Source organism: Entelurus aequoreus, linkage group LG11, assembly GCF_033978785.1.
Source record: "Entelurus aequoreus isolate RoL-2023_Sb linkage group LG11, RoL_Eaeq_v1.1, whole genome shotgun sequence".
NCBI lineage: Eukaryota > Metazoa > Chordata > Actinopteri > Syngnathiformes > Syngnathidae > Entelurus > Entelurus aequoreus.
Genome location: NC_084741.1, coordinates 47730349 through 47756456, shown reverse-complemented (window position 1 = coordinate 47756456; position 26108 = coordinate 47730349). Strand labels below are relative to the sequence as shown.

Below are 26108 nucleotides of genomic sequence, written 5' to 3'. Positions count from 1 at the left end.
TCGAGAGAAAACATAAATAGACATATGCTGATTGGCAGCAGGTGTGGACCGGCTGCCAATCAACGGCAGGTGAAGAGAAAACAGTGCTCCGCGGAACAGGAAATTTAACAAAATAAGAGCACTGACCGGAAGTAATACAAAAACCAAGGAGACAAACAGAAAGGAAGTGACCGATCGTCACAGTAATATGATCAAACTTTCTTGTTTTTGTCAAAAGCCTTGCAGCCGCATTTTGTACCAACTGTAATCTTTTAATGCTAGACATAGGGAGGCCCGAAAATAATACGTTACAGTAATCGAGACGAGACGTAACGAACGCATGAATAATGATCTCAGCGTCGCTAGTGGACAAGATGGAACGAATTTTAGCGATATTACGGAGATGAAAGAAGGCCGTTTTAGTAACACTCTTAATGTGTGACTCAAACGAGAGAGTTGGGTCGAAGATAATACCCAGATTCTTTACCGAGTCTCCTTGTTTAATTGTTTGGTTGTCAAATGTTAAGGTGGTATTATTAAATAGATGTTGGTGTCTAGCAGGACCGATAATCAGCATTTCCGTTTTCTATATACTCTATTAGCCACAACACAACCAGGCTTATATATTTAATATACCACAAATTAATCCCGCATAACAAACACCTCCCCCCTCCCGTCCATATAACCCGCCAATACAAATCAAACACCTGCACAACACACTCAATCCCACAGCCCAAAGTACCGTTCACCTCCGCAAAGTTCATACAGCACATATTTCCCCAAAGTTACGTACGTGACATGCACATAGCGGCACGAACGTACGGGCAAGCGATCAAATGTTTGGAAGCCGCAGCTGCGTACTCACGGTAGCGCGTATCCAACTCAAAGTCTTCCTTTTAAGAGTCTCTGTTGTCCCAGTTCTCCACAGGCCAATGGTAAAGCTTGACTGTCATATTTCGGGAATGTAAACAATAAAACACCGGCTACGTGTTTGTGTTGCTGCAGCCGGCCGCTAATACACCGCTTCCCACCTACAGCTTTCTTCTTTGCTGTCTTCATTGTTCATTAATCTAATTGCAAAAGATTCACCAACACAGATGTCCAGAATACTGTGGAATTTTGCGATGAAAACAGACGACTTAATAGCTGGCAACAATGGTGTCGCAAAATGTCCGCTACAATCCGTGACGTCACGCGCAAACGTCATACCGAGACGTTTTTAGCAGGATATTTCGCGGGAAATTTTAAATTGCACTTTACTAATCTAACCCGGCCGTATTGGCATGTGTTGCAATGTTAAGATTTCATCATTGATATATAAACTATCAGACTGCGTGGTCGGTAGTAGTGGCTTTCAGTAGGCCTTTAAATAGGCAGTGGCATAAATGCAGACCTAGTGGAGACAGTTGTAAAGTTATTTAATTGTTAAGTTTACAATATTTCATTAAATATATTAAAACAGTTTAAATTAGTTTTAAGCGACCAAAGTGCAACAATTCAGTTTTGTTTGTTTGATGTGACAACACAATTGAAGATGCATCCTGCCATAGATTCAGTACAGCAATGAAAATCTGAAGACAACTGATGTGAATTTTTTTCGCCGAAAGTCGTCCAAGCCTTGTTCCTGCTTCAACTGAGCTTTCTCTATGGAACAATTTTATTGTCTCCTGTAAGACATTTTCTTTTCATTGCAGTTCGAGTGGAGTCCCCCCTCCTCCAACTGAGTCATTTGTCTCGGCTGTCTGCTTTTTGCCTCATTGTTCTGTGCCACTTCTGCCTACTTCTTGCCTGAAGTTTTTTTTTCTTCTTTCCCTGTGCCCATGTGCATTTGTCTCAATCTGATTTTCTTTCTCGTTTTCCTCGCAGATTTTACTGTGGCTACTTGGAATTAATGAGGGATTCTTGTGTTCCTCCTTTTAGTCCCCACAGAGAGAAGTGGAATGACAATACATTTCCTTCAAATCTTCTCTCCTCTGCTTTTTCATCATTCCTGTCACACGCACACACACCATGTACCTGCTAAACCACCTGTGTCTCTTTTTTGACGCGCAACCTTGATTCAACTTGCATTCCCTGCACACTGAGTGTCCGTACGAACAACTTTTTTTGCCAAAGTCATCTTTTTCATGTTTTCTCTCACGACATTCCTGTCTATTTTTATCAATCAATCAATCAAGTTTACTTATATAGCCCTTATTCACAAATGTCTCAAAAGGCTGCACAAGCCACAACAACTCAGATCCCACATCAGGGCAAGCAAAAACTCAACCTATCCATCCATCCATCCATCCATTTTCTACCGCTTGTCCCTTTCGGGGTTGCGGGGGGTCGCTGGAGCCTATCTCAGCTGCATTCGGGCCAACACAGATAGACAGACAACATTCACACTCACATTCACACACTAGGGCCAATTTAGTGTTGCCAATCAACCTATCCCCAGGTGCATGTCTTTGGAGGTGGGATGAAACCGGAGTACCCGGAGGGAACCTACGCATTCACGGGGAGAACATACAAACTCCACACAGAAAGATCCCGAGCCCGGGATTGAACTCAGGACCTTCGTATTGTGAGGCAGACACACTAACCCCTCAATGTGGGAGTTGAACAGCTAGCGTCTCCTCCGTAGAGGCTGATCCGTGGTCACCTGATAACCTCTCCACAGAGCAGAAAAGAGAGACGGCAGATCAACTGGTCTAAAAATGGCTCTAGAGTATGCAAATGCATTTTAAGATGGGACTTAAATGAGGGGGCATCTCTAACTGTTACCGGTAGAGCATTCCAGACTACTGGAGCTCGAATATACGTTTGTAAAACGCTCTAAAGCCAGCAGACTTTTTTTGGGCTCTCGGAATCACTAAGCAGATTTCTGGCCGGGACATATGGTACAATACACTCAGCAAGATAGGAGTTTAGATGTTGCACTTGTCTCTCTCTGCACTACAGTTCAGTGAATCTCTCATTCAGACTCACACCAGCAGATGTAGGGATGTACAAAATGCAGGCAAGCAGAACATTCTATATGTAATTAATTTTATTATACACAGCACCCGGATTTTTGCTCCAGAATCCTATTTCTTAACGGTTCTCAAAAGGAAATACAAAACATTAATATTGCATAGCCCTGTTTCTAGCCTTATCTATATTCACACATTTTTAGTACATCATGCCCAGCTCCAACATAATTTGCATCACACTTTATACAGTATATGCTCAAGCACACGCACACCACTTTACTATCATTTTCGCTTTGTGCTTTAAGTCAGTGGTTCTCAAACCTTTTTCACCAAGTACCGCCTCAGAACACACCTGGCTCTCCAAGTACCACCATAATGACCAACATTAAAATACAGTGGCATAGTAGGCACAAGTATTTAATAAAAACAAGGGAGAGGTTTTATTTAACAAGTATATGTAATACTGTAACATTACACAGAGTTTTAACAGTTGTAGTGTGTGTGAATATTTAAAAATAAAAACACTAATGACTTAAGTGATTCGTTGGCGTACCACTAGATGCAGCTCGTGTACCACTAGTGGTACCAGTACCACAGTTTGAGAATCTCTGCTCTAAGTTATTCTTGGCCTGAACAACTTCCATATGTTTCTTTTTCAGCTCCTACAACACAACCAACTTGATGGAGGACCTAAAATGTTTGTACAGGACAGCGGGCTTGCTCGGCAAAGACATCAGCTTCATCTTCACCGACAACGAAATCAAAGAAGAGTCCTTCCTTGAATACATGAATAACGTTCTGTCGTCTGGAGAGGTGAGGAGTTTTGTCAAAATACGGTATGGCTTTCTCCTTGCAGCCTCGCCATCATAACTGTAGAGAGGGCAGGGCTTGACATTATTAGATAGATGGATGCTTATTTGGTCTTAGAAACAATCATGCAAGGAAAGAAAGACGACTTCCCCAAAATTGGTTCTACAAACTTGGAAGCATTAAATCGTCCAAATTACAGAACATTGCAACTGAACCCCAAATTCTGACTAGTCCAGTGTGATATACTATCGTGATGATAGACGCTACATTTCCCATAGGCCTATATAATTGTCCATAGACCTAGTAGTGCACATTTGTTTATTTTAAAAAAAACACGGCGGTATCTTTCAAGCTTGAATACAGCCTGGCCTCAATTTTCAAAAACTACTTAGACTGAAATCTTTTAACCCCATCCATCCATCCATTTTCTACCACTTGTTCCGTTTGGGGTCGCGGGGGTTGCTGGAGCCTATCTCATGCTGCACATGGGCGGAAGGCGGTGTACACCCTGGACAACCAAGTTTTATTAAAAAAACAAAAACAAACAACATATTCAAAATGATTTCCTTTGAAGTAGAACAAATATTTTTGATAAGAACCTCAAGAAGAAACTGAATGTGCATATGAAAGCAAAATACGCATTATAAACAAAAGCAATATTGCAGAAACAAATAATAACATAAATTAATCAAAATAAATGTGAACATGGTGCAAGATAGCATCTTATGGAAATAAGAGATAAACAAATAAAAACAAATGTAATCATTTTGCAAGATAGTACCTGATTGCCATACGACGTAACTGCATTTTTTGTCTATATAGATAGAAAATGTGTTCATATATGAGTTCTAATCTTACACATAGGCATGCACGATCATTGCCAAAATAATAATCAAGACTATTTTGACCAATATTATAATCACAGTTATTGATCACGTTCATTCATTATGTTAGGTAAAACAGTATTGGGTGGGGTGTGAACGCGACGCCATCATGTAATTTGTAATATCTAATAAAAAAGGCTGTAGATATAGTTTTTCATATATTTAAAAACAAATATTTGTGTTTGTGTTCATTACTAGTATCAACGTGTCAACTTTTTCTCATTACATGATGCATTTTTCTCTATTTTTATATTTTGATATAAGTATTTTTTTTAATGTACTTTTTGTGTACATTGACATGTACTAAATGTATGTAAATGTATATGCTGTATCGGGACAGATCCTTTAAGAGATTGACTAGAAATATGTTGTATACATATTAACTTTATACCATATTACAACACAATGCTATGGCACATTGATGCTTTTTAAAGTAATTACTTTGTGAAATGAAAAACAAAAACCCCACAAGTAATGTAAAAACATGGTGTTTACTTTTTGACATCAATATAAAACACAAAGCACTCTGGCTAACAAAGATGAAGTCTAATAAACTTTTAACTTGTTTGTGGTTCAGTGCAACAGTTTGACCAACAAAAATAAACAAGAGTGCTACCTCTTACATTTGATACACAATCTTTGTGCCTCACTGACAACTCAGTGTGTTCACACTTCACAGCCTGCGTTCAATTCAATGAGATGACAAAACATTTTAGCTAGTATTGATGTTATTGGAACACTAACAAAGTAAGCATGTGACCATCCCAGTAAACAAATGGCAAGACTTTAGAAACAAGTTGCGGCAACGTTCCCAATGTCGCCTGCTGCATGGTAACTCTCAGTCACAGCAGCTGAGTGAAGGACGTTGTGTTGAGAAAATACGAGCAACATCAAATATTTTTCTCCCGCTGTATGCTTTTTGTGTGGGACAAATGCGTCTGTCTCCTATATTGTCCCCACCTGTTGCCATCTAATAACACCAGTGCACTCTTAAACACACGCTGAGACTCCAAGGAAATGAAGCGATGGAAATTAAGTTAAATGAAGCGATCGGCTATGTTTACCCGAAGGGAGAATATCTGCAACAAGGTCTTTGTTGCCGCCATGTTTTTTAAAGTCAAACGGCGCTATTGCGCATACGCCAGCGCTGTTGCGGCTCTGTTTTCAGGAAGTATGCAGTGTTTCCTAAAATACATTGATAAATGACAGTTTTTTGGTAATTACAAATTTAAACGGTATTCCTAACCTTCTAGAATTTTACCGTGGTTTGTCATTATACCATTTACCGTTACATCTCTATTTTGATGTTAATCCATCACTCCTATGTCAGGCTGGTTTGTCATCACCGTTTTGTCTGTCTGATTCTGGAAGTGCCACATAATTTTGGCCTAGTTGTTCTCATCTACGGTACCTTTGTTAATATCTGTCATTTTGATCCTGGGACCTCTAGTCCATATTTCTTACAGATGTTCCGGTACACTATGCCTGCTACCTGGTTACGACACTCTATGTTGCCCATGTATGCATCTTAAACCCTGCTGTTATGTGCTGTACTGTCTTTGGGGTTTCTTTGCACAGCATGCATTGACTGATGTGGTAGACCATGGCCTGGTTTGATCTCCTGTTTAGGGACTGTTCTTGTCCTGCCATAATTAGTGCCTCTGTGCTGACCTTTAGTCCAGCCTTTTCTAACCACTATGTTTTCTCGATGTCAGCCACTTCTTAAATTTTTTGGTGGTGCATGCCATGCAAGGGCCATGACAACCCTTCTGGATCCTGCTCCTGACTGGGCTTCTGTTGCCTAGGGAATTGACTTAACAGGTCCTGGGGCCCTGGGGTCCATCTTTTTGATGTATTCCTGGAGGCCTGTTGTTTCCTCCCATACATGCCTGTGACACTCACTAGTGTGTGTGTGTGTATATATATATATATATATATATATATATATATATATATATATATATATATATATATATATATATATATATATATATATATATATATATATATATATATATATATATATAAATATATACATGTATTTATTGTCTATTACATATATACATTCACACACTTTATAGATGTCCATGTCTAAATAGTCACCGTACATAAAATACATATTTATAATATTGTTTCAACATAGCAGTACAATGTGCCTTCAACACTGCAAATACAATTAGTTTGCAACATTGTTTCAATGATTAATGCTAAAGGACATTTATGTATGTTCGACATGGTTTCAATGTCTTGTGCCCGCTGGGTGTGCTGGACTTAGGGTGGAAACCTCCATTCATTGTAAGGAGATTTCTTGTCTGGATATCAGTGGTCTGCATCTGTTCCAGTGTCAATGCTGCCATTGCTGGTAGGGCAAAGTTGTTAATGGCCTGGATGTTATTGTTGTCATTTAGCTGATTTATAAATGTATAATAAAATGATATAATATTGTATAAAATATCCCCACTACCCCAAGAGGGACAAGTGGTAGAAAATGGATGGATGGATGGATGTATCAAATATATATTAGTATATAATGCACACAATATTTATTATTGTGAGTACATGCCAAAAGGCGACATACTTACGCACACACAATTTAGTATTCCTTAAGCGCTAAAATTTTGGTATCAATGGTTTCTCTTGTTTGACACTTAAAAAAAAGTCGACACTGGTACTTTTAGAGCAACACAAACATGTCATTATGACAAGGAGTCTGAAATGATGTTGCTTTCCTCACAGCACAGGATTGGATGCTCATATGCACATCATCCAAAAACATCAACTAAAGCCTCAATTATACTTGTTTTGTCTGACAGCTGGCATGTATTCCACTCGGGTGTGAAATTTTATTTCTGTAATTGCAATAGGAATCCTGAGCACACAGTGTATTAAAAACATGTTGTTTGCACAAGCTCTGAGCATTGCCTCTTTATCTCAAATAGCATGAAAAAGTACATTTCCCACAAGAATCTAGTAACATTTCAAACTGTTAAAATTGTTAATGCAGTCTGATGGCATGGCGGCTGTTTGCAGGTAAACATAATATGATTTTGAACAAGAAATATACAAGAAATACTCCAAATTAATATGAATATACGATTATTGTAGGAATTTGCTTAAAAAATGCTTTTATAAACAAAAAAAATATTGTGAAGCATTATTAGCCAATACACTGCTTGTTAATGTAAATATTTGTCTGCCTCTTTTCTGCGTGAAAAGGAAATGGAAAGGCTTGAATGGGCACACTGACACTCATGTTACAGTAAAATAGTCCAGCTGGAAACATCCATCCATTTTCTACCGCTTGTCCCTTTCGGGGCCGCGGGGGGTGCTGGAGCCTATCTCAGCTGCATTCGGGCGGTAGGAACAACCCAACAAAAATAGTCCATAACTACTTGTACTATTTTCTAGTGATTTTTCATAGTAAAATGTTGGTTCTGGGAACATACAAACGAGGCTCTGTAAGGACTTCAAGGGTTTGCGGCTTCTTCAGTTCCAAGTACTAAATTGATTTACTTCAGCGACAGTAAAAGCAGCAGCAAGTAGCTTTAAGGTCAAGTACTTCAGTTAGCACATTTGTCTGATGCAGTACCCAGCACTAGTGCTTCCAACATTTTCAGGTTTTTGAAAGCAACCAAATAATTTCCTTAGCACTTTACCTACTCTATACTTTATATACTTCACCCACTAAACTTCATATTCCACCTACCTCTGTAATGGTTACTTTAGCTTTCATCCACTTCACATCATCAGGTTCTCCCTTTTCCATTCCCATTGACACACTCTATACTATTTTCTTTTTCTGTCTTTTCCTCTCATCTTTGGATGATGAGCTGTTTAAAGCTTTCAATTTTCTAATGTGGCTGCCCACCTCGGGATGGATACCTTTTACATTTTAATCGATACAAAACCAATTACTGGTAAGTGGGAATCGATACCAGTACGCACAGGTACCATTTTTTTTTAAATTTTGTGTGTGTTCGAATGTATTTTTCTTTTTAAACTTTAACAGTTTGCAAGTACTGTACTGTAATACTGTACAGTTTTTGAGATCGCCATGGAAAATCGCTTATGCTAATCTTTAGCATGTCTATGGCAAAATCCATGTAAATTAGCATCGAGCTGGCACATTTTAAAAAGTGGAGCCTTACTGTACTTTTGAGTGCCTTCGTCTTACTTTGTTGGCATGGGAAATTTTAACTTTACATAGAGGCAGTCCAGCTGAGTCTGCACTGAGTCCGAACGTGACGTCACGTGCAGCAACGATATCGACATTAGACATTGTTAGATTTTACATGAAATCTGTGAACTTAAAGCAAATTTTGTAGCCATCCCTATGCCAACCCTTGCACCGGATTTAATATGGTCCTCTATGGACAAAATGATTTAATAAACCTTTTAGACTTTGCATCATGCCTCTATGATTCTCTTCTTTTTTGATTTTTCTTATTTAAATGAATATGATTGAAACAAGTTCTCCTCTACCCTTTTAGCAGTTTCTCTAAGTTGTGTATTCCTGTGAAATCCAAAGCTCCTCTGGTGAATAGAGAGTTGTCAATGAAGCATTAAATGTTTTTAGGTTTCTGAATTCACTTACATCTGGAAACATACTATAGATAATCTTACATTCTTATATGCCGTGACGGCAAGTGACGTGACCTTTGCTTGTTTCCTCTCATTAATTTCTGTCTATTCTTTGTCCTTACCTCATTGGGTTTATTTTACAAGGACAAGTATGTTTCATGAGCACATGTTATATACTACAACATGTTCACCAAGGCTAATTCTCAATGTCTGTCCCTAATCTGTATTTGCTTCTTTTCCTCTGAATACATTTAAATGTACTGGCAAATTCAGCAGCAGCTGCTTTACTGGGAAAGCTAAATTGAGATGGGAGCCAGTGTGTGTGTGTGTGCGTGTTGCTGTTATCTGAAGCTACGACAGCAAGAAAAGATAATTTATTGGGATGTGAAGTGAATGTGAGAGAAAGTGACAGAGGTGATAGTTCTGAGAAGCAAAGAGGAGAACAAGACTGCTGTGAGCTTGTCGTTTACGTAGTGGTTGGATAGCAGTTGGCATGTGAGATGACACACACACACACACACACACACACACACACACACACACACACACACACACACACACACACACACACACACACACACACACACACACTCACACACACACACGTCTCTCATTAGTGAGTGGTGTAGGGAGAAGCTGTTAAAATGCAAGACACCATATATTTGGTTGAATGTGGACAAAGACAATGTGTAACAGTAGGAGACAGCAGGTGAAGTCAATTCGAAACAAAGGGACAACGATCTAATTGAGAATCATACTGTGTGCTTTCTTTACATTTCAGTGACACATCAGAATGGCTATCTACTGTATTACCATGATTCCCGGGCTATGGAGCTCACCTTAATATAAGACAAACCCATGTAATTGTTGAATTAATTGTATTTTGTACATACAGTGTATTGGCCACACAAGTCTATAAGCTGCAGGTGTACACATCCATCCATCCATCCATTTTCTTCCCGCTTATCCAAGGTCGGGTTACGGGGACAGTAGCATAAGTAGAGAAGCCCAGTAGAGATGCGCGGTTTGCGGACACAACCGCGGAGTCCGCGGATAATCCGCGGGTCGGGCGGATGCATGAGGAAAAAAATAGATTTTAAATAGATTCGGGCGGGTGGCGGTTGAACCAATTCTCTCGAATGTCTGCTGATTTTCACCCAATCAACAATAATAAGGGCATGCCGTGTTGGTACTGCCTTTATCACCCTCTACAACATGTACAGCCAGCGTGCTAGCCCAGTCACATGTTGTGTGCGGCTTCTACTTGCCCACGTGAGTTAAGTGACAGCAATGCTTACCTGGTCCACAGCCATACAGGTTACACTGACGGTAGCCGTATAAAACAACTTTAACACTCTTAATATGTGCCACACTGTGAACCCACACCAAACAAGAATGACAAACACATTTCGGGAGAACATCCGCACCGTGAGACAACATAAACACAACAGAACAAATACCCAGAACACCTTGCAGTCCTAACTCTTCCTGGCTGAAATATACACCCCCGCTACCACCAAACCCCGCCCACCTCAACCGACGCACGGAGGGTGGGGGTGGGGGGGGGGGGTGGGGGTTTGATGTGTGGGGGCGCAGTGTAGGGGGGCGGGGTTTGGTGGTAGCGGGGGTGTATATTTCAGCCAGGAAGAGTTAGGACTGCAAGGTGTTCTTGGTATTTGTTCTGTTGTGTTTATGTTGTCTCACGGTGCGGATGTTCTCCCGAAATGTGTTTGTCATTCTTGTTTGGTGTGGGTTCACAGTGTGGCACATAATAAGAGTGTTAACGTTTTTTTATACGGTCACCGTCAGTGTAACCTGTACGGCTGTGGACCAGGTATGCCTTGCTGTCACTTACATGTGCAAGCAGAAGCCGCACACAACATGTGACTGGACTGTCATGCTGTCTGTACATGTTGTAGAGGGTGATAAAGACAGTACCATCACAGCATGCCCTAATTAGTGCTATTAGGGTGCGATCCCATGTCTATATTATATATATAACAACGGGCGGGTGGCGGGCGGTTGTGGTTTTGATAAAATGTTAGTTCGGTTGGATGGCGGGTGGATGACGACTTTTGGGATGCGGATGAAATAATTGCCTATCCGCGCATCTCTAAAGCCCAGACTTCCCTCTCCCCAGCCACTTTGTCCAGCTCCTCCCAGGGGATCCCGAGGCGCTCCCAGGCCAGCCGGGAGACATAGCCTTCCCAACGTGTCCTGGGTCTTCCCCGTGGCCGCCTACCGGTCGGACGTGCTCTAAACACGTCTCCAGGGAGGCGTCCGGGTGGCATCTTGTCCATATGCCCGAACCACCTCATATGACTTTGAGCTCCTCCCAGATGACAGAGCTTCTCACCCTATCTCTAAAGGAGAGCTCCGCTGGCAGCTCGTACCCGTGATTTTGTCCTTTCGGTCATAACCAAAAGCTCATGACCATAGGTGAGGATGGGAATGTAGATCGACTGGTAAATTGAGAGATTTTCCTTCCGGCTCAGCTCCATCTTTACCACAACGGATCGATACAGTGTCAGCATTACTAAAGACGCCGCACCGATCCACCTGTCGATCTCATGATCCACTCGTCCCTCACTCGTGAACAATACTTGGGGCAAGATCTCTTTCCCAACCCGGAGATGGCACTCCACCCTTTTCCGGTTGAGAAACCATGGACTTAGAGGTGCCGATTCTCATCCCAGTCACTTCACACTTGGTTGTCCAATGAGAGCTGAAGATCCCGGCTAGATGAAGCCATCAGGATCACACCTTACACAGACCTTACCGGGAAGGCTGAGGAGTTTGATCCCACGATAGTTGGAAGACACCCTCCCGTTCCCCTTCCTAAAGAGATGAACCACCACCCCGGTCTGCCAATCCAGAGGTACCACCCCCGATATCCACGCAATGTTGCAGAGTCTTGCCAACCAAGACAGCCTCACAGCATCCAAAGCCTCAAATAACTCTAGGCCAATTTCATCCAGCCCTGGGCCTTGCCACCAAGGAGCTTTTTAACCAACTCAGCAACCTCAGCCCCAGAAATAGGAGAGCCCACCACAGATTCCCCAGGCACTGCTTCCTCATAGGAACATGTGTAGGTGGGATTGAGGAGGTCTTCGAAGTATTCCCTCCACCGATCCTTAACATCCGCAGTCGAGGTCAGCAGCACACCATCCTCATAATAAAAAATGTGTTGACATTGCTAGACATTCCCAGCAGACCCTCACAATGCGTTTGGGCCTGCCAGGTCTTTCCGGCATCCTCCCTCACCATTGGAGCCAACTCTTCACCTAGTGGTGATCGGTAGAAAGTTCCACCCCTCTTTTCACCCGAGTGTCCAAAACATGAGACTGCAAATCCGATGACACAACAACAAAGTCGATGCAACTGCGGCCTAGGTTGTCCTGATGCCAAGTGCACATATGGACACCCTTATGTTTGAACATGGTGTTTGTTATGGACAATCTGTGACAAGCACAAAAATCCAATAACAAAACACCGCTCGAGTTCAGATCCGGGCAGCCGTTCTTCCCAATCACGCCTCTCCAGGTTTTACTGTCGTTGCCAATATGACCGTCGAAGTCACCCAGCAGAACAAGGGAATCACCTGAGGGAGCACTCTTCAGTACTCCCTCGAAAGGGTGGGTACTCCGAACTGCTGTTTGGTGAGTACGCACAAACAACAGTCAGGACCCAGCCCCCCAAACGAAGGCGAAGGGAAGCTACCCTCTCGTCTACTGGGTTAAAGTCCAACATGCAGGCTTTGAGCTGTGGGCCAACAAGGATTGCCACCCCAGCCCGTCGCCTCTCACTGCGTGCAACGCCAGAGTGGAAGAGCCCCTCTCGAGAGAACTGGTTCCAGAGCGCTGAGGATCGGACCGCCAAGTGCCCTGCCTTCGGCTGCCGCCCAGCTCACACTGGACCCGACCTCTATGAGTGTACACACTGAAACATGAAATATTTACACAGGCGTTTGTGTTCATTCACAAATTTAACAAAAAGCAATAGCTGTAACATAGCATACATTAGCCTACCAGAGAGGTCAGTGAGTGGGGTCTTCGTCCTTCTACTCTTCCTGCGCTCGACAAATTGTTGAAGTCGTTTTTTTCAGAGTGCAATTGTCCGACCTTTCGGGCCCTGTTAGTGGTGGAGGATCTCTGTTCCGTAGGGTGACTGTTTCCTTTTTTGATGGCTGGTTTGATCATCTTCGGCTTTGGGGCTGCATCGTGTGCATTTTATTGTCTTGTCCATGACGAAGACAAATGCATAACGTGCTAAATGGCTGACTGAAAAATTGTGAGTGCGTTTGATTTAATATAAACAATTTAATTGGTCCACGATGACCTAATTGCAAATTTCATTGGTGTGATGAGGCCTAAATTATTGGTGGTATGTGAAGCTCGAGAACCCTGAAAAATCTGTAAATTAGCCGCAGCATTATATAAAGCACATGTTTCAAAGCCCTGAAAAAAAGTTACAGTTTATAGTCCGGAAATTACGGTACTACTCAGGGTGCAATGGTACTGCATCCTCATGCTTTGGTACGTACCTCGATATAGAAGCCACAGTTCAGTTACTTTTCAGTACGGTAAGGAGACAAAATACAAAACATAAAACTGCTAAAGGGGCAGTTTATGGTGTTTCTCAAACTGCTGTAAATCGTGTCTCAACTATGGCAGAAAGCTTTTCTACACAAGTTTTGAACAGTGCGCCAACGCAGACCAGGGATCTCTCCAAAAGGCGGCGGAGTCCTCCACCCCGCATCAACCGCAGTGCCTCTGTATCCCATGATGCTTTTGTGTTTAACTCCGCCACCTCCGTGTAACTACCGTATTGACGTAGTGAAGGTGCCTGAGGAAAATGTGACTGCGTTAACACAGTATTATCAGAAATCTTGCGGTGAAAATATGGAGGCTGCTGTTTTTTTACATGGTAAAAGGCGTTTTGAACACGGCCCATTTCAAACCACCAAGACCGCTCCGGAAAATGTAAAATTTTAAATGTTTTTGTCAGGTCCCCAAGGTTCTCTGGGTTCATGGGAGGTGAGTGATGAATGATCAGAGTTTGTGTTCAGTGTTAATACACCGAACCGCCATGAACCGCCACTTAAACCAGTGTTCTGTCAAAGTGAACTGCTGCGCCAAAAAAAAGTTACCAGTTGCTATTCCTGTTTAAACAACAGTGATGAAAACAAAAATGCAGACTACCGTTATTTGTGTCTATGTGAACTTTCTCAATCCGCAAGTGTCTACATGCTTTGCTTACTGTCCCTTAATATACAATGTGAACTTATTCACGCTGTAAGTTTCTACATGCTTATTGCAGGTCAGAATACACAATGAAAAAAATATAATTTCAAATAATTACTTACTTGTCGCCCGAGTGACAAAGTCTACACGAGGTAAGTCTACACAAAGCAGTTAATTTTGATTGTTATTTTGTTCAAGGAAAAGTTTAGCATTGATGCGCATGTTCGCGCATGCTCAGTAGCGTTGGGTAGCTCTTTTTTATGGGTAGCACATTTTGACAGAACACCGGGAATGTGTAAGCAAGCCTTTAGCTTTGCCATCTGCTGGCTGATGTAGTCCGAAATACAGTCCACTTTTAGTTACACTACCCAGGTTTGTGGAGTTGCATCGCAATGGCAAACACACACTTCCTGCCCCTCAGTTGAAGTGTGTACTGAGTGGGAGATCAGTACAGAGCTTTTGGTTTGGTTAGATAAAAACACAAATGCTTTCCCTACACCCCTAATTACTACACTATATACTACGGTAGTACCTCAACTTACAAGCATATTTGGTATTGTGACACAGCTCTTAACTCAAAACACTTGTATCTCAAATCAATGTCTCCCATTGAAATGAACTGAATTAAATTGAATTGTTGCTTGCCCCCCAAACAGCACAATTTCAACATGTAACATGTCTTTTAAAATGAAAAAAAAGTTTTAGATAATACATTTTGTATCAAATAAATACAATAGAATGCACTCCTAACAACAACAGCAGTTTTATGAAGTAACATATTAATAATGTACGGTATTTACCTTTGAGAGTGGACTTTTACGGTATCTCCTCCAAGCTGCTCCGCCGTCGAACACACCATCGGCAGCTTTTCTATACTTTCATGGATAAATGTCCGGTGTTTAGATATTATTTTAACATTCTTTACTGGCGTTCGATTCATTCTGCCTCAGTATGGTGCAGACTCGCAGTGATACGCTCAAATGGCTTCACCAAGTCGACATGTTTTTAATAATTTATTAATTTAATCCAATTAATATTGTCGTCTTCTTCTTTTACACACACTTTCTTCCTTCCCACGGTTTGAAAACAAAGTTATGTTAATCTCTAGCTATAAGCTAATGCTAGAGAGTAAAACCATTTGTTTTGGTTGGATTTTACAGGGGTCACTGTGACATTTGCTACACCAACTCATGGCGGGGATGCTTGTAGCTACAATTTTTGCTTGCAACTTAAAGCATAACAATTCGCCAAGAGGCAGCTCTTATCTCATTACACTCTTAAGTTGGGGCACTCTTATGTTGAAGTTCATTTTTGGAGTCTGCGCGCGTTTGGCTGTTTTAGAAGTGGGGCTGTTGAGTTTGGCAATCGCCTTGTGCAAAGCTAGTACAACTTTTTGTACTTTTTTGTACTTTTGTGCTTTTTTGGCTTCGCTGTGTCACTGTGCCGTGACACTTTGTAGCTTGTGTCGATCGGTGCTGCGAGCTAGCACACCGGAGCCGGCTAGCATTACCGGCCTGAGATACGGAGGTGGATTTTTCCTTCTGTCACTGGATGCGTCGGCAGATAGATCGTGATGCCTGCACCGAGGAAAAGCCCCACATCGGAGGAGTTCGAGGAGATGAGGCTCACACTCCTTTCCCTGTGCGGTGATGTGACTGCGGTGAGGGAGCACCAGGAGCAGCTTTTGGGTCTACTGGAGGAGGTGAAACAATTACGCCTCCAGAACGTGGAAAAAGATCGCGCATTGTGGACCTAGAGCAGCGAGTGGACGAGCTGGAGCAATATTCCCGCATGAATGATGTGGTCATTACTGGGATCAAGATCAAGCCACGCAACTACGCGCGTGCGGTGGCCGCGGACAGCGGGGAGCCCAGCGTGCAGGAGGCACAGTCGGTGGAGCAGCAGGTGGCCTCCTATCTCCAAAGCAGGGGGATAGAGATGGACCTGGAGCACATCGAGGCTTGTCACCCATGAGGAACCAGAGACCACCCGCTGTCATCATGAGATTCGCAAGCAGAAAGAAGAAGATCGCACTATTAAGGCAAGGACGCAAACTCAAAGGAACAGATGTTTTCATCAATGAACACTTGACCAAGAAAAATGCTGACATCGCAAGGGTCGCACGACAACTTAAAAGGCAAAGCAAGATTCAACAAACCTGGGTAATGAACTGTAAGATCTTCATCAAACTAAATGGGACGCCGGAGGAAGCAAAAGTCTTGGTGATAAGGAAAATAGAAGATCTTGATAAGTATTGACATTGATGCAGTACTTGGTATCAATGTAGCTTGTGACTTTTACATCATCTCAATGCTACCCACACCAAGAACACGGACCACACCAAGTATTAATATGGACATGTTACAGAAGATCCTCCAACATCAACAAAAAGAACTGGACGTGTGTGAGTATCAAGAGCACACCACAACAGAGACTGATATGGACCTAGACCCTGATAATAATTTTTTCTCTGCGATTGTTAAAAACTGTAATTATTTTACCCGCGAACAATATAAAAACAGTGTAAAATCAGAAGATAGTCTATCTATAATACATTTCAATAGTCGAAGCATGTACACTAACTTTGAGGCTATCAAGGATTACTTGAAAGAATTTAGTCATCCATTTACCATTATTGCAATCACTGAAACCTGGTTCAACAGTGATAAAGGTATTGATTTTAGTCTGAATGACTATGAATTAACATACATAAACAGAATAAATAAAATAGGAGGAGGGGTCGCATTGTACATTCATAAATCTGTTACATTTAAAGTTTTAACAAACATGACCATAGCAGTCGATGGATTATTTGAATGTTTAACAGTGGAAATCCTAAATGACAAAAAGACAAATATCTTCATGAGCTGTGTATACCGGGCACCTGGTTCAAGCATAGAAACTTTCAATGAGTGGATGGGTAAACTATTTTCCTCTGTGAACCAAAAAAACATATTTATCTGTGGTGATTTTAACATTGATTTGTTAAACTCAACCAAGCAAAAACATGTTGATGACTTCATTGACACAATGTACAGCCTGTCTCTATATCCAACCATAACCAAACCAAGCAGAATAACAACACATAGTGCCACAATCATTGACAACATTTTTACAAACATTATGGGAAATCAAGTCACCAGTGGCCTATTTATATGTGATATCACTGACCATTTACCTGTTTTTACTTTATATGACTCTCATCTCAAGAAAACCAAAGACACTATGGCAAAAATCTCTAAACGAATAACAACTGAGGAAACAATCAGTGCCCTAAACAATAGTTTAGCAGTTCAGGATTGGACTTCAGTATACAGAGAACCTAATGTGGACAGTGCTTATTGTAATTTTTTAGACATCTTTACTTCCCTGCATAATAAACATTGCCACGTAAAAGAATATTTTATAAAAGGGAAAAATAAAAATAGCCCTTGGATCACAAAAGGGATAATTAATGCCTGTGAAAAGAAAAGCAATCTCTACAAACTTTTCATCAAAATAAAAACAAAAGAAGTCGAACAACGATAAATTAACTGATATTATAAGAACAAGCAAACGGTTATATTATCAAAAAAAAAACTATATGTAAACAAAAATAATATAAAAGGAACTTGGGATGTTTTGAATAGTCTAATAAAACAAGGATATTCCAAATTGACATATCCTGATTACTTTATTGATGAAAACGGTGAAGATTATAATATGAGTAATGTAGTAAACAAGTTCAATAGTTTTTTTGTAAATGTTGGTCCTAAATTGGCTGTTGATATCCCAGACAATGGAGTTACAAAATCAACTATTGAACAGAATTCTTCGTCATTCTTCCTCTCAGCTACAAATGAGCAGGAAGTGACAAACATTGTGCGGAAGTGTAAAAGTAAGTGCTCCACTGACTGCCATGATATCAACATGATATTGGTTCAAAAGGTTATCCTGAATATTGTAAAACCTTTAACTTATATATGTAATTTATCATTCCAGACTGGCTGCTTTCCAAGTCAAATGAAAATCGCTAAAGTGACTCCGCTCTTCAAAAGTGACAGCAAACACGCTTTCACCAATTACAGACCAATCTCTCTTTTGCCTCAGTTCTCAAAAATCTTAGAGAAACTATTTAACTCTCGACTTGAATCTTTTCTTGAGAAGCATCATATAATCAATGACGGTCAGTATGGCTTTAGGTCCAAAAGAACAACTTCAATGGCAATAACTGAAGCTACTGAGGAAATTACTAATGCACTGGAGCATAAAAGATATGCAGTTGGTATTTTTATTGACCTAAAGAAAGCATTTGATACCATTAATCATTCAATTCTACTAGATAAAATGGGAAGATATGGAATTAGGGGGCTGGCTGGTGACTGGTTAAAAAGTTATTTAACAGGGAGGGTACAGTTTGTTAAAATGGGTACATTTTTATCTGATACTCTTGGCATTGCTTGTGGTGTCCCCCAAGGGTCCGTGTTGGGGCCAAAACTGTTTAATGTATATATTAATGATATGTTTAATACATCCAAAATACTGAAATTTATACTTTTTGCAGACGACACAAATTTATTCTACAGTAGTGATGACTATAATGAGCTCATAAATACAGTAAACACAGAACTAAACATAGTAAAAAAATGGATGGACACAAATAAATTATCTTTGAATATAAATAAAACTAAGATAGTAATGTTTGGAAATCGCAACATAATGTCTGAACAGAAAATAAGTATTGATGGTACCCAAATTGAAATCGTAAATGAGAATACATTTTTGGGAGTAATAATTGATAGTAAACTATCATGGAAACCTCATGTCAGACACATTAAAACAAAAATCTCCAAAAGCCTCTCAATTATAAACAAAGCAAAACTATACCTCAATGAAAATGCACTCCGCACTCTATACTGCACCTTGGTACTGCCATACCTTACATACTGTGTTGAAGTATGGGGGAATACTTACCAAAACACAATTCATCCTCTGATCATATTACAGAAAAGAGCAGTGCGGATCATTCACAACGTTGGTTATTTAGAACACACTCATAATCTGTTTATGCAATCAAAGTTGCTCAAATTTGATGACCTTGTTAAATATAATACATTAAAAATCTTATATAAAGCTTTTAACAAATTATTGCCACCTAATCTACAACGTGTTTTTATAAGACGAGTGCAAGCTCATAACTTGAGAGGCTTTGGATATTTCTTATTGCCGAGAGCTCAAACCACTCATAAACGTTTTTGTGTGTCTGTATGCGGAGTAAAACTATGGAACAAACTGGATTTACAACACAAGCAATGCCAAACTATTAATAGATTTAAACTATTATACAAACATGGGGTCTGGTTCAAATATAGAGATTAGGGTCTTTAATTTGACCTGCTGCTATACTCTGTCTCAAAGTGTTAACATGTGCTCAATGTTTCCTTACCATTATTGCTATGTTGTCTATTACCATTGTTGCTATGATGTCTATTACCATTGTTGGTATATTCATTATTCCTACATTGTTGATACAAATGATTGTTACAGTGTAATAATTATTGTTACCTGTGGTAATACCACTATGATACAACATCTGTATTATAATCCTTGAACAAAGTGAGAGTGAAACTCATGTGAATAATCACTGAATGGAGAACTGGGGGTGGGATTAAATAAGTTATCGTCTTCCCACTCCCTTTCAGGCAAAACTGGACAATAATGCACTATATTAATTTATATTATTATGTTTTGTCAACTTGTACGTCTTTGTCATTGCCTGAAATAAATAAATAAATGAAAAATGAAGAAAAAAAGAAAAGAAACATTTGTAATAACAACATTGGATGTTCATTCTCATTGGATTATAAATATATCAAAATAATCCACATTTCAAATGTATTAGGTATGAACTAGTAAGTTGAACCAACTAACAACTAGTTTTTTACGCCCTTAGGTGTCCAACCTGTTTGCTCGGGATGAAATGGATGAGATTCTCAGTGATCTCGTCCTGATCATGAAACGGGAGTTTCCAAGGCGACCGCCCACCAATGAAAACCTGTACGAGTACTTCATGTCACGAGTGCGACACAATCTTCACGTCATTCTCTGTTTTTCACCTGTTGGGGAAAAGTTCCGCAACCGGGCGTTAAAATTCCCGGCGCTGATATCTGGGTGCACAATGGACTGGTTTAGACGCTGGCCTAAAGATGCTCTTGTGGCAGGTACACATAAGTGTTTGTTTCAATATAGTCTTCTTCTCTATTGTTTTTTAATTGTCTCTGAACATGAATGTGTGTATGTGTAAATGTCACACCAACACCTCCTAATGTTAAACTCAATATTATTTTTAAATCTCTTTTTGTACACTTTAGGTTTCTCGTCTTTTTTTTTGCCGTCGCAGCAATTTTTGTTGTGTCCTTCAGTTTCAGAGCACTTTGTGTCTGTGTTTGATATCGACTGCTCGCCCCAAGTCAAAAGCGAGGTGGTTCAATGCATGGGATCGTTCCAAGATGGGGTGGCTGAGAAGTGTGTTGATTACTTTCAGAGGTATAGTATACTGATCAGCAATTTCATATTATTTAATCATAAAAGGATGCATAGAATGTGAAGCATTATAGCAAATGTTAGCAAATGCCTAGTGGTTAGAGTGTCCGCCCTGAGATTGGTAGGTTGTGAGTTCAAACCCCTGCCGAGTCATACCAAAGACTATAAAAATGGGACCCATTACCTCCCTGCTTGGCACTCAGCATCAAGGGTTGGAATTGGGGGTTGAATCACCAAAAATGATTCCCGGGCGCGGCCACCGCTGCTACCCACTGTCCCCCTCACCTCCCAGGGGGTGATCAAGGGTGATGGGTCAATTGCAGAGAATAATTTTGCCACATCTAGTGTGTGTGTGACAATCATTGGTACTTTAACTTTAACTTTAAATGTTACAAGAAAGAGCAACACTGTCCTAGGCTGATGATGGATGCTGCAGTTTGTCCCATGTGTTATTCAATGTATCACATTTATTTTAATTTGCATTCAGATACCGCCGTTCCACCCACGTCACTCCCAAGTCCTACCTTTCCTTCATCCAGGGCTACAAGAGCATCTATGAGGAAAAAAGGTCCGAAGTCCAAACGCTGGCCAATAGGTAAACAACATAATTACTGTAAATAGCTATAGTTTTCCATTGGCTCCCCCTTTATATCCCACATTTACATTTACAAGTTTTTGTTCATATAAGAAATAACTTTTCGTTTTGCAATGGATATGCAATGCAATGGAAACTAACTGGCCGTGGTTGTCACATATTGATTGTCAATAAAGTATGCAGGTGTGCGATTACAAATAGGAATTGCATAGTCAATAAGTATTCACTCTCTGAGGGCAACAAAAGAATAAATGAGCAGGATTTCACGGTTAAAGATATTATTCAAGTAATCCCTTCCTAAGGGTCCTAAGAACAAGGGTCTTACAAGAAAACATCAATGAATGTGTTCCACACTCTGTGGCCATTTAGCACGTTTGATTAAGAAAAAGTGTATGCAGGAAACACATGAAATACATTGAAATGGATACATTAATTGAACATCCCTTTTAGCTTTATTGAAGAGCAGAGGAGAGTCACATTGCTTGTATTCAGTGCTCAGTATTCAGTGCATTCAGTATTGTTTCTCACCTTATTTATCAAAGTGCTGGCATTAGTGTTATATCTAAGAACACACAGACAACAACTGCATGCATACCCAAATTACCTGAAGCAATCACACGCACGAGACAGCGCTTCGCGGCACATGTCACTCGTGACTGCCCAACCCCGCACCAGTATGCTACAATTTGCAACTTTCTTGGCCCCATGGTGTGTTATTTTGCAGCCATACCTAATGAGTCAGTCACCAGCGCATGGACGCTTTCTTTGAGCACTCAATTCTGTGGAATTATACAGGGGTAAACTGACTGTTTTCTTTGGCGCAATGTTTGGCCATACGATAACCGAGACAGTACACAAAAATGAAATCACCACTGTATCTATTCAGATCCAATTCAGATGCGATAGATTAGCCCACTTCTAGTTTACTGTACCTTCTCAGACATCTTATTTATACACGTTTAGTGATTTTGTTTTTGTTTTTTTATGTCTGCATAAAGTTTTTCATCTCAAGAGTGAGCATATGCTAATAAAGGCTAGTAGTTTGACACTTATACTACTACAGTTTGTCAGACAAATTAAATTGCACTTCTATTTAGGATGAACACTGGCCTCCAGAAGCTGAAGGAGGCCTCAGAGTCCGTAGCAGCACTCAGCAAGGAGCTGGAGGTGAAAGAGAAGGAACTACAGGTGGCCAATGAAAAGGCTGATATGGTGGGTGTTACAGATAATGATGTGAGTTCTTTACGAGTGTCTGTGTATACGAGCAGCTTAATAAGACATTTTACAAAAGGTTAAGTACTCTAGAAATGGTATCCTTTTCCAACAACGTGATCAAGACAATTGTCTCTTCTGCAAAACAAAAATGTTGGCCATATCAAGCCAAAACGGGCAGCACGGCGAAACGGGGGTTAGTACATGTGCCTCACAATACAAAAGTCCTGGGTTTGATCCCCGGACTCTGGGTCTTTCTGTGTGGAGTTTGCATGTTCTCCCTGTGACTGCGTGGGTTCCCCCCGGATACTCCGGCTTCCTCCCACCACCAAAGACATGCACCCAGGGATAGGTTGATTGGCAACACTAAATTGGCCCTAGTGTGTGAATGTGAGTGTGAATGTTGTCTGTCTATCTGTGTTGGCCCCGCGATTAGGTGGCGACTTGTCCAGGGTGTACCCCGCCTTCCGCCTGAATGCAGCTGAGATAGGCTCCAGCACTCCCCGCAACCCTGAGAGGGACAAGCGGTAGACAATGGATGGATGGATATCATGCCAAAACATTTTTAAAATGGCCGAGGCATATTATTATTTTTCTGATATGTTTCATCACATTCTTTCTTGTGGAAATGCTTTTTGTGTGGGTAGTACATAGGGATGAGCAACGAATTGGGTACTTTTATAGGTACCGGCCAAAGCTTGTCAGTACTACCGGCTACTGATTCTTATAAAATCAAACAGTGCCATATTTATACAATTTTGTTGCATGTGACATCATTCCTGATTGCAATTTCGGCACTGGCTCAAGCGTTTGGCCGGGAAACAAGCCGTCAAGCACTCAGAGCAGACTCGAGGTAATGTTACAATCTTTTATACCAGCAACGCAAGATGAACACAGTGAGGTTCCACTTTTCAAAATGTGCTAGTTCAATTTACATTGGATTTACATTGGATTCACCATACATATGCTATTGATTAGCATTAGTGATTTTACATGGCAATTTTAACACCTCCAGATTTAGTAATGAGAACTACAACAAAGATGCACATTACAGTCAAACAGTTGGTGTGTAATAAGTACAATACTTACAGTATAAACATTTTGTACAATTCAACAAAAAAAGACTGGTATATTCAACTTAATGTAGTAGTATATACGTTACTGCGATCTAATGTCTTCATATTGCAACTACATGCAAAGTCTACAAAATAATAGGATCAGTGCAGCCCTTGCAAATGAGACATAGAAGTGTAAGAAACGATAACAACACAGCTCAGTGTTAATTATTAAATTAAAAAAAGAAACATTTATTTTTTTGAAATTAATATTTATTAACACATTTGAACACACACAAAAGTACAGAAAATTGGTAGCTATGAACGAAGAAAGCACAGTCTACCAAGTCAAATTCCTTGTGTATTAAACATACTTTGCCAATAAATGTGATTCTGATTCTGATGAGGACCGACGCTATCAATTCCCAGGTACTGTGAAAAGGTAGCCATCCCTAACTGTAGTATTTGACTTTCTTCGTATTGTACTTGCTTTCTAAATTTTCATTTTTCTTCAGTTGTATAAAACATTTTTTTAGCTATTATTTAGTACATGTACACTGTGGTGGCTTATTGTACGAGGTATAAATGATGTTCTTTGCATCACTGCAGGTTAAGTTTACAGCCAGTAGAGCATACTGTTATGTTCTGTTTACTTGATAAAGTCTTTGAGCTTATCCACCGACATTAAAATATAATTCTATTTAACGTGATACTTTTGTTTACTCATCTTCCCAGGTGCTGAAAGAGGTGACAGTCAAAGCCCAGGCAGCGGAGCGAGTGAAAGTGGAGGTTCAGAAAGTCAAGGACAAGGCTGAGGCCATTGTGGACAGGATCTCAGCAGACAAAGCCACTGCGGAGCAAAAACTTGAAGCTGCCAAGCCTGCACTGGAGGAAGCTGAGGCAGCACTGCAGGTATACAAACTACAGAATAGCCTCTTTGTCTCTAGGGAACGGTTGCTGTGTTTCTTACCAAAACATGTACATATAGGTTAGCCTCTGATTCAATCAATCACTCCTCATAAATGTCCCGTAAGTCTATTTTTAAAACTAATCTCATTTGGCCAAGGGTCTCATGAAAGCATTTCTCTCCTTTGCATCAGTTACTAGAGTTTTACCAGCTCTTATACAATTCTGCTTTCTCTTACTAAACTTCCTGTCTCCCCCCCAAGAAGCCATAAAGATTTAAAAGAAGAACTCAGTAAACTTCATGTTTGAGATGTTTGAGTGAGCTTCTCTGTTTTGATTTAGGTCTTTATCCACCATAGTATCTTCTTGCTTTGTGTTGTTTCAGATGTATTTTTTTATATTCAGTTTAATCACATCGAGAAACAGGTTGCCAAAAAGATGATTGGTTGATACAGAACAAGCATTGCTGATGAAATGCATGTGAAATCAATGAAAAAAAAACAAATAAATTATGTATGGCAGCACATGAGCATGCAGCTGATTCATAAACAACAATCCAAAGGGAAGCCTTACAGCCGAGTGCCCAAGTGCAGGTTTTGCCTCCCATCTTTGCAACCCCCGAGGGTTTTTGTGTGACAGCGGGTGTGGCTATAGTTAGCATGAGGCTGTGGGGTGGGAAGCTGTGCTGTAATTAAAGCTTGCCTCCTGGGGTGGATGCTTGCATGCAAATCCACAATATCAAGTCCCTGATTAGAATGTTTAACTTGCTGTAGTGGACGCAAAAGTGGGTACATTCTTCTAACAACGTGCAGGAAAAGGTTAAGCAATTGAGTGTGAGCATAACGTTTACAGCAACAGTTATTATTTGTGGTTTATTTTTTTATTACAACATGGCCACGTCAAAAGTTTTCTTGGACAAATTATTTGATAAATGATTTATTCAATATCACTTTTGTTCTATTCACCATATTAGCAAGTTGATGCAGATGTGTCCAGCTGGGACGTTACATGTATTGATTTCTCCAGAACACTGTTTGATGTTGCACTGGCATATATACACATGCATATTATACATACATTTACATTCTATTTGCATTGCTTTTTTTTTTTTTTTCCATCTGTGCTTTAACATTTCCATTTGTGGCACTATGATATAATGTAAAATGTGAAAATATAGTGATTAAAGTCTAACAATGTCAAACGAATTTAAACAAAAAAAGGTTAATATTACAGGCAGAACTTAACAAATATCGTAGGAACTGTAAAGATAAAGTCGCCTTATATTTGGGTTTAGAAAACCGACATGGGGAGCCAAACGATATCTCCCCAATTGTGTTAGAGCCCTTCTTCCTGTCACTCACAAAGAC

General features: G+C 40.4%; 1 protein-coding gene across 1 annotated transcript in view; it reads left to right on the top strand.

Annotated features, from left to right (window-relative positions):
- dnah5 (dynein, axonemal, heavy chain 5) overlaps window positions 1-26108 on the top strand; it is a 251509-nt gene that overhangs the window by 100578 nt on the left and 124823 nt on the right. Inside the window, exons 61-66 of the mRNA XM_062062242.1 lie at window positions 3593-3746; window positions 20384-20651; window positions 20853-20976; window positions 21461-21568; window positions 22666-22780; window positions 24571-24747. Of these exons, the coding sequence (XP_061918226.1) occupies window positions 3593-3746; window positions 20384-20651; window positions 20853-20976; window positions 21461-21568; window positions 22666-22780; window positions 24571-24747 (946 nt within the window). The remainder of the gene's footprint in view (window positions 1-3592; window positions 3747-20383; window positions 20652-20852; window positions 20977-21460; window positions 21569-22665; window positions 22781-24570; window positions 24748-26108) is intronic.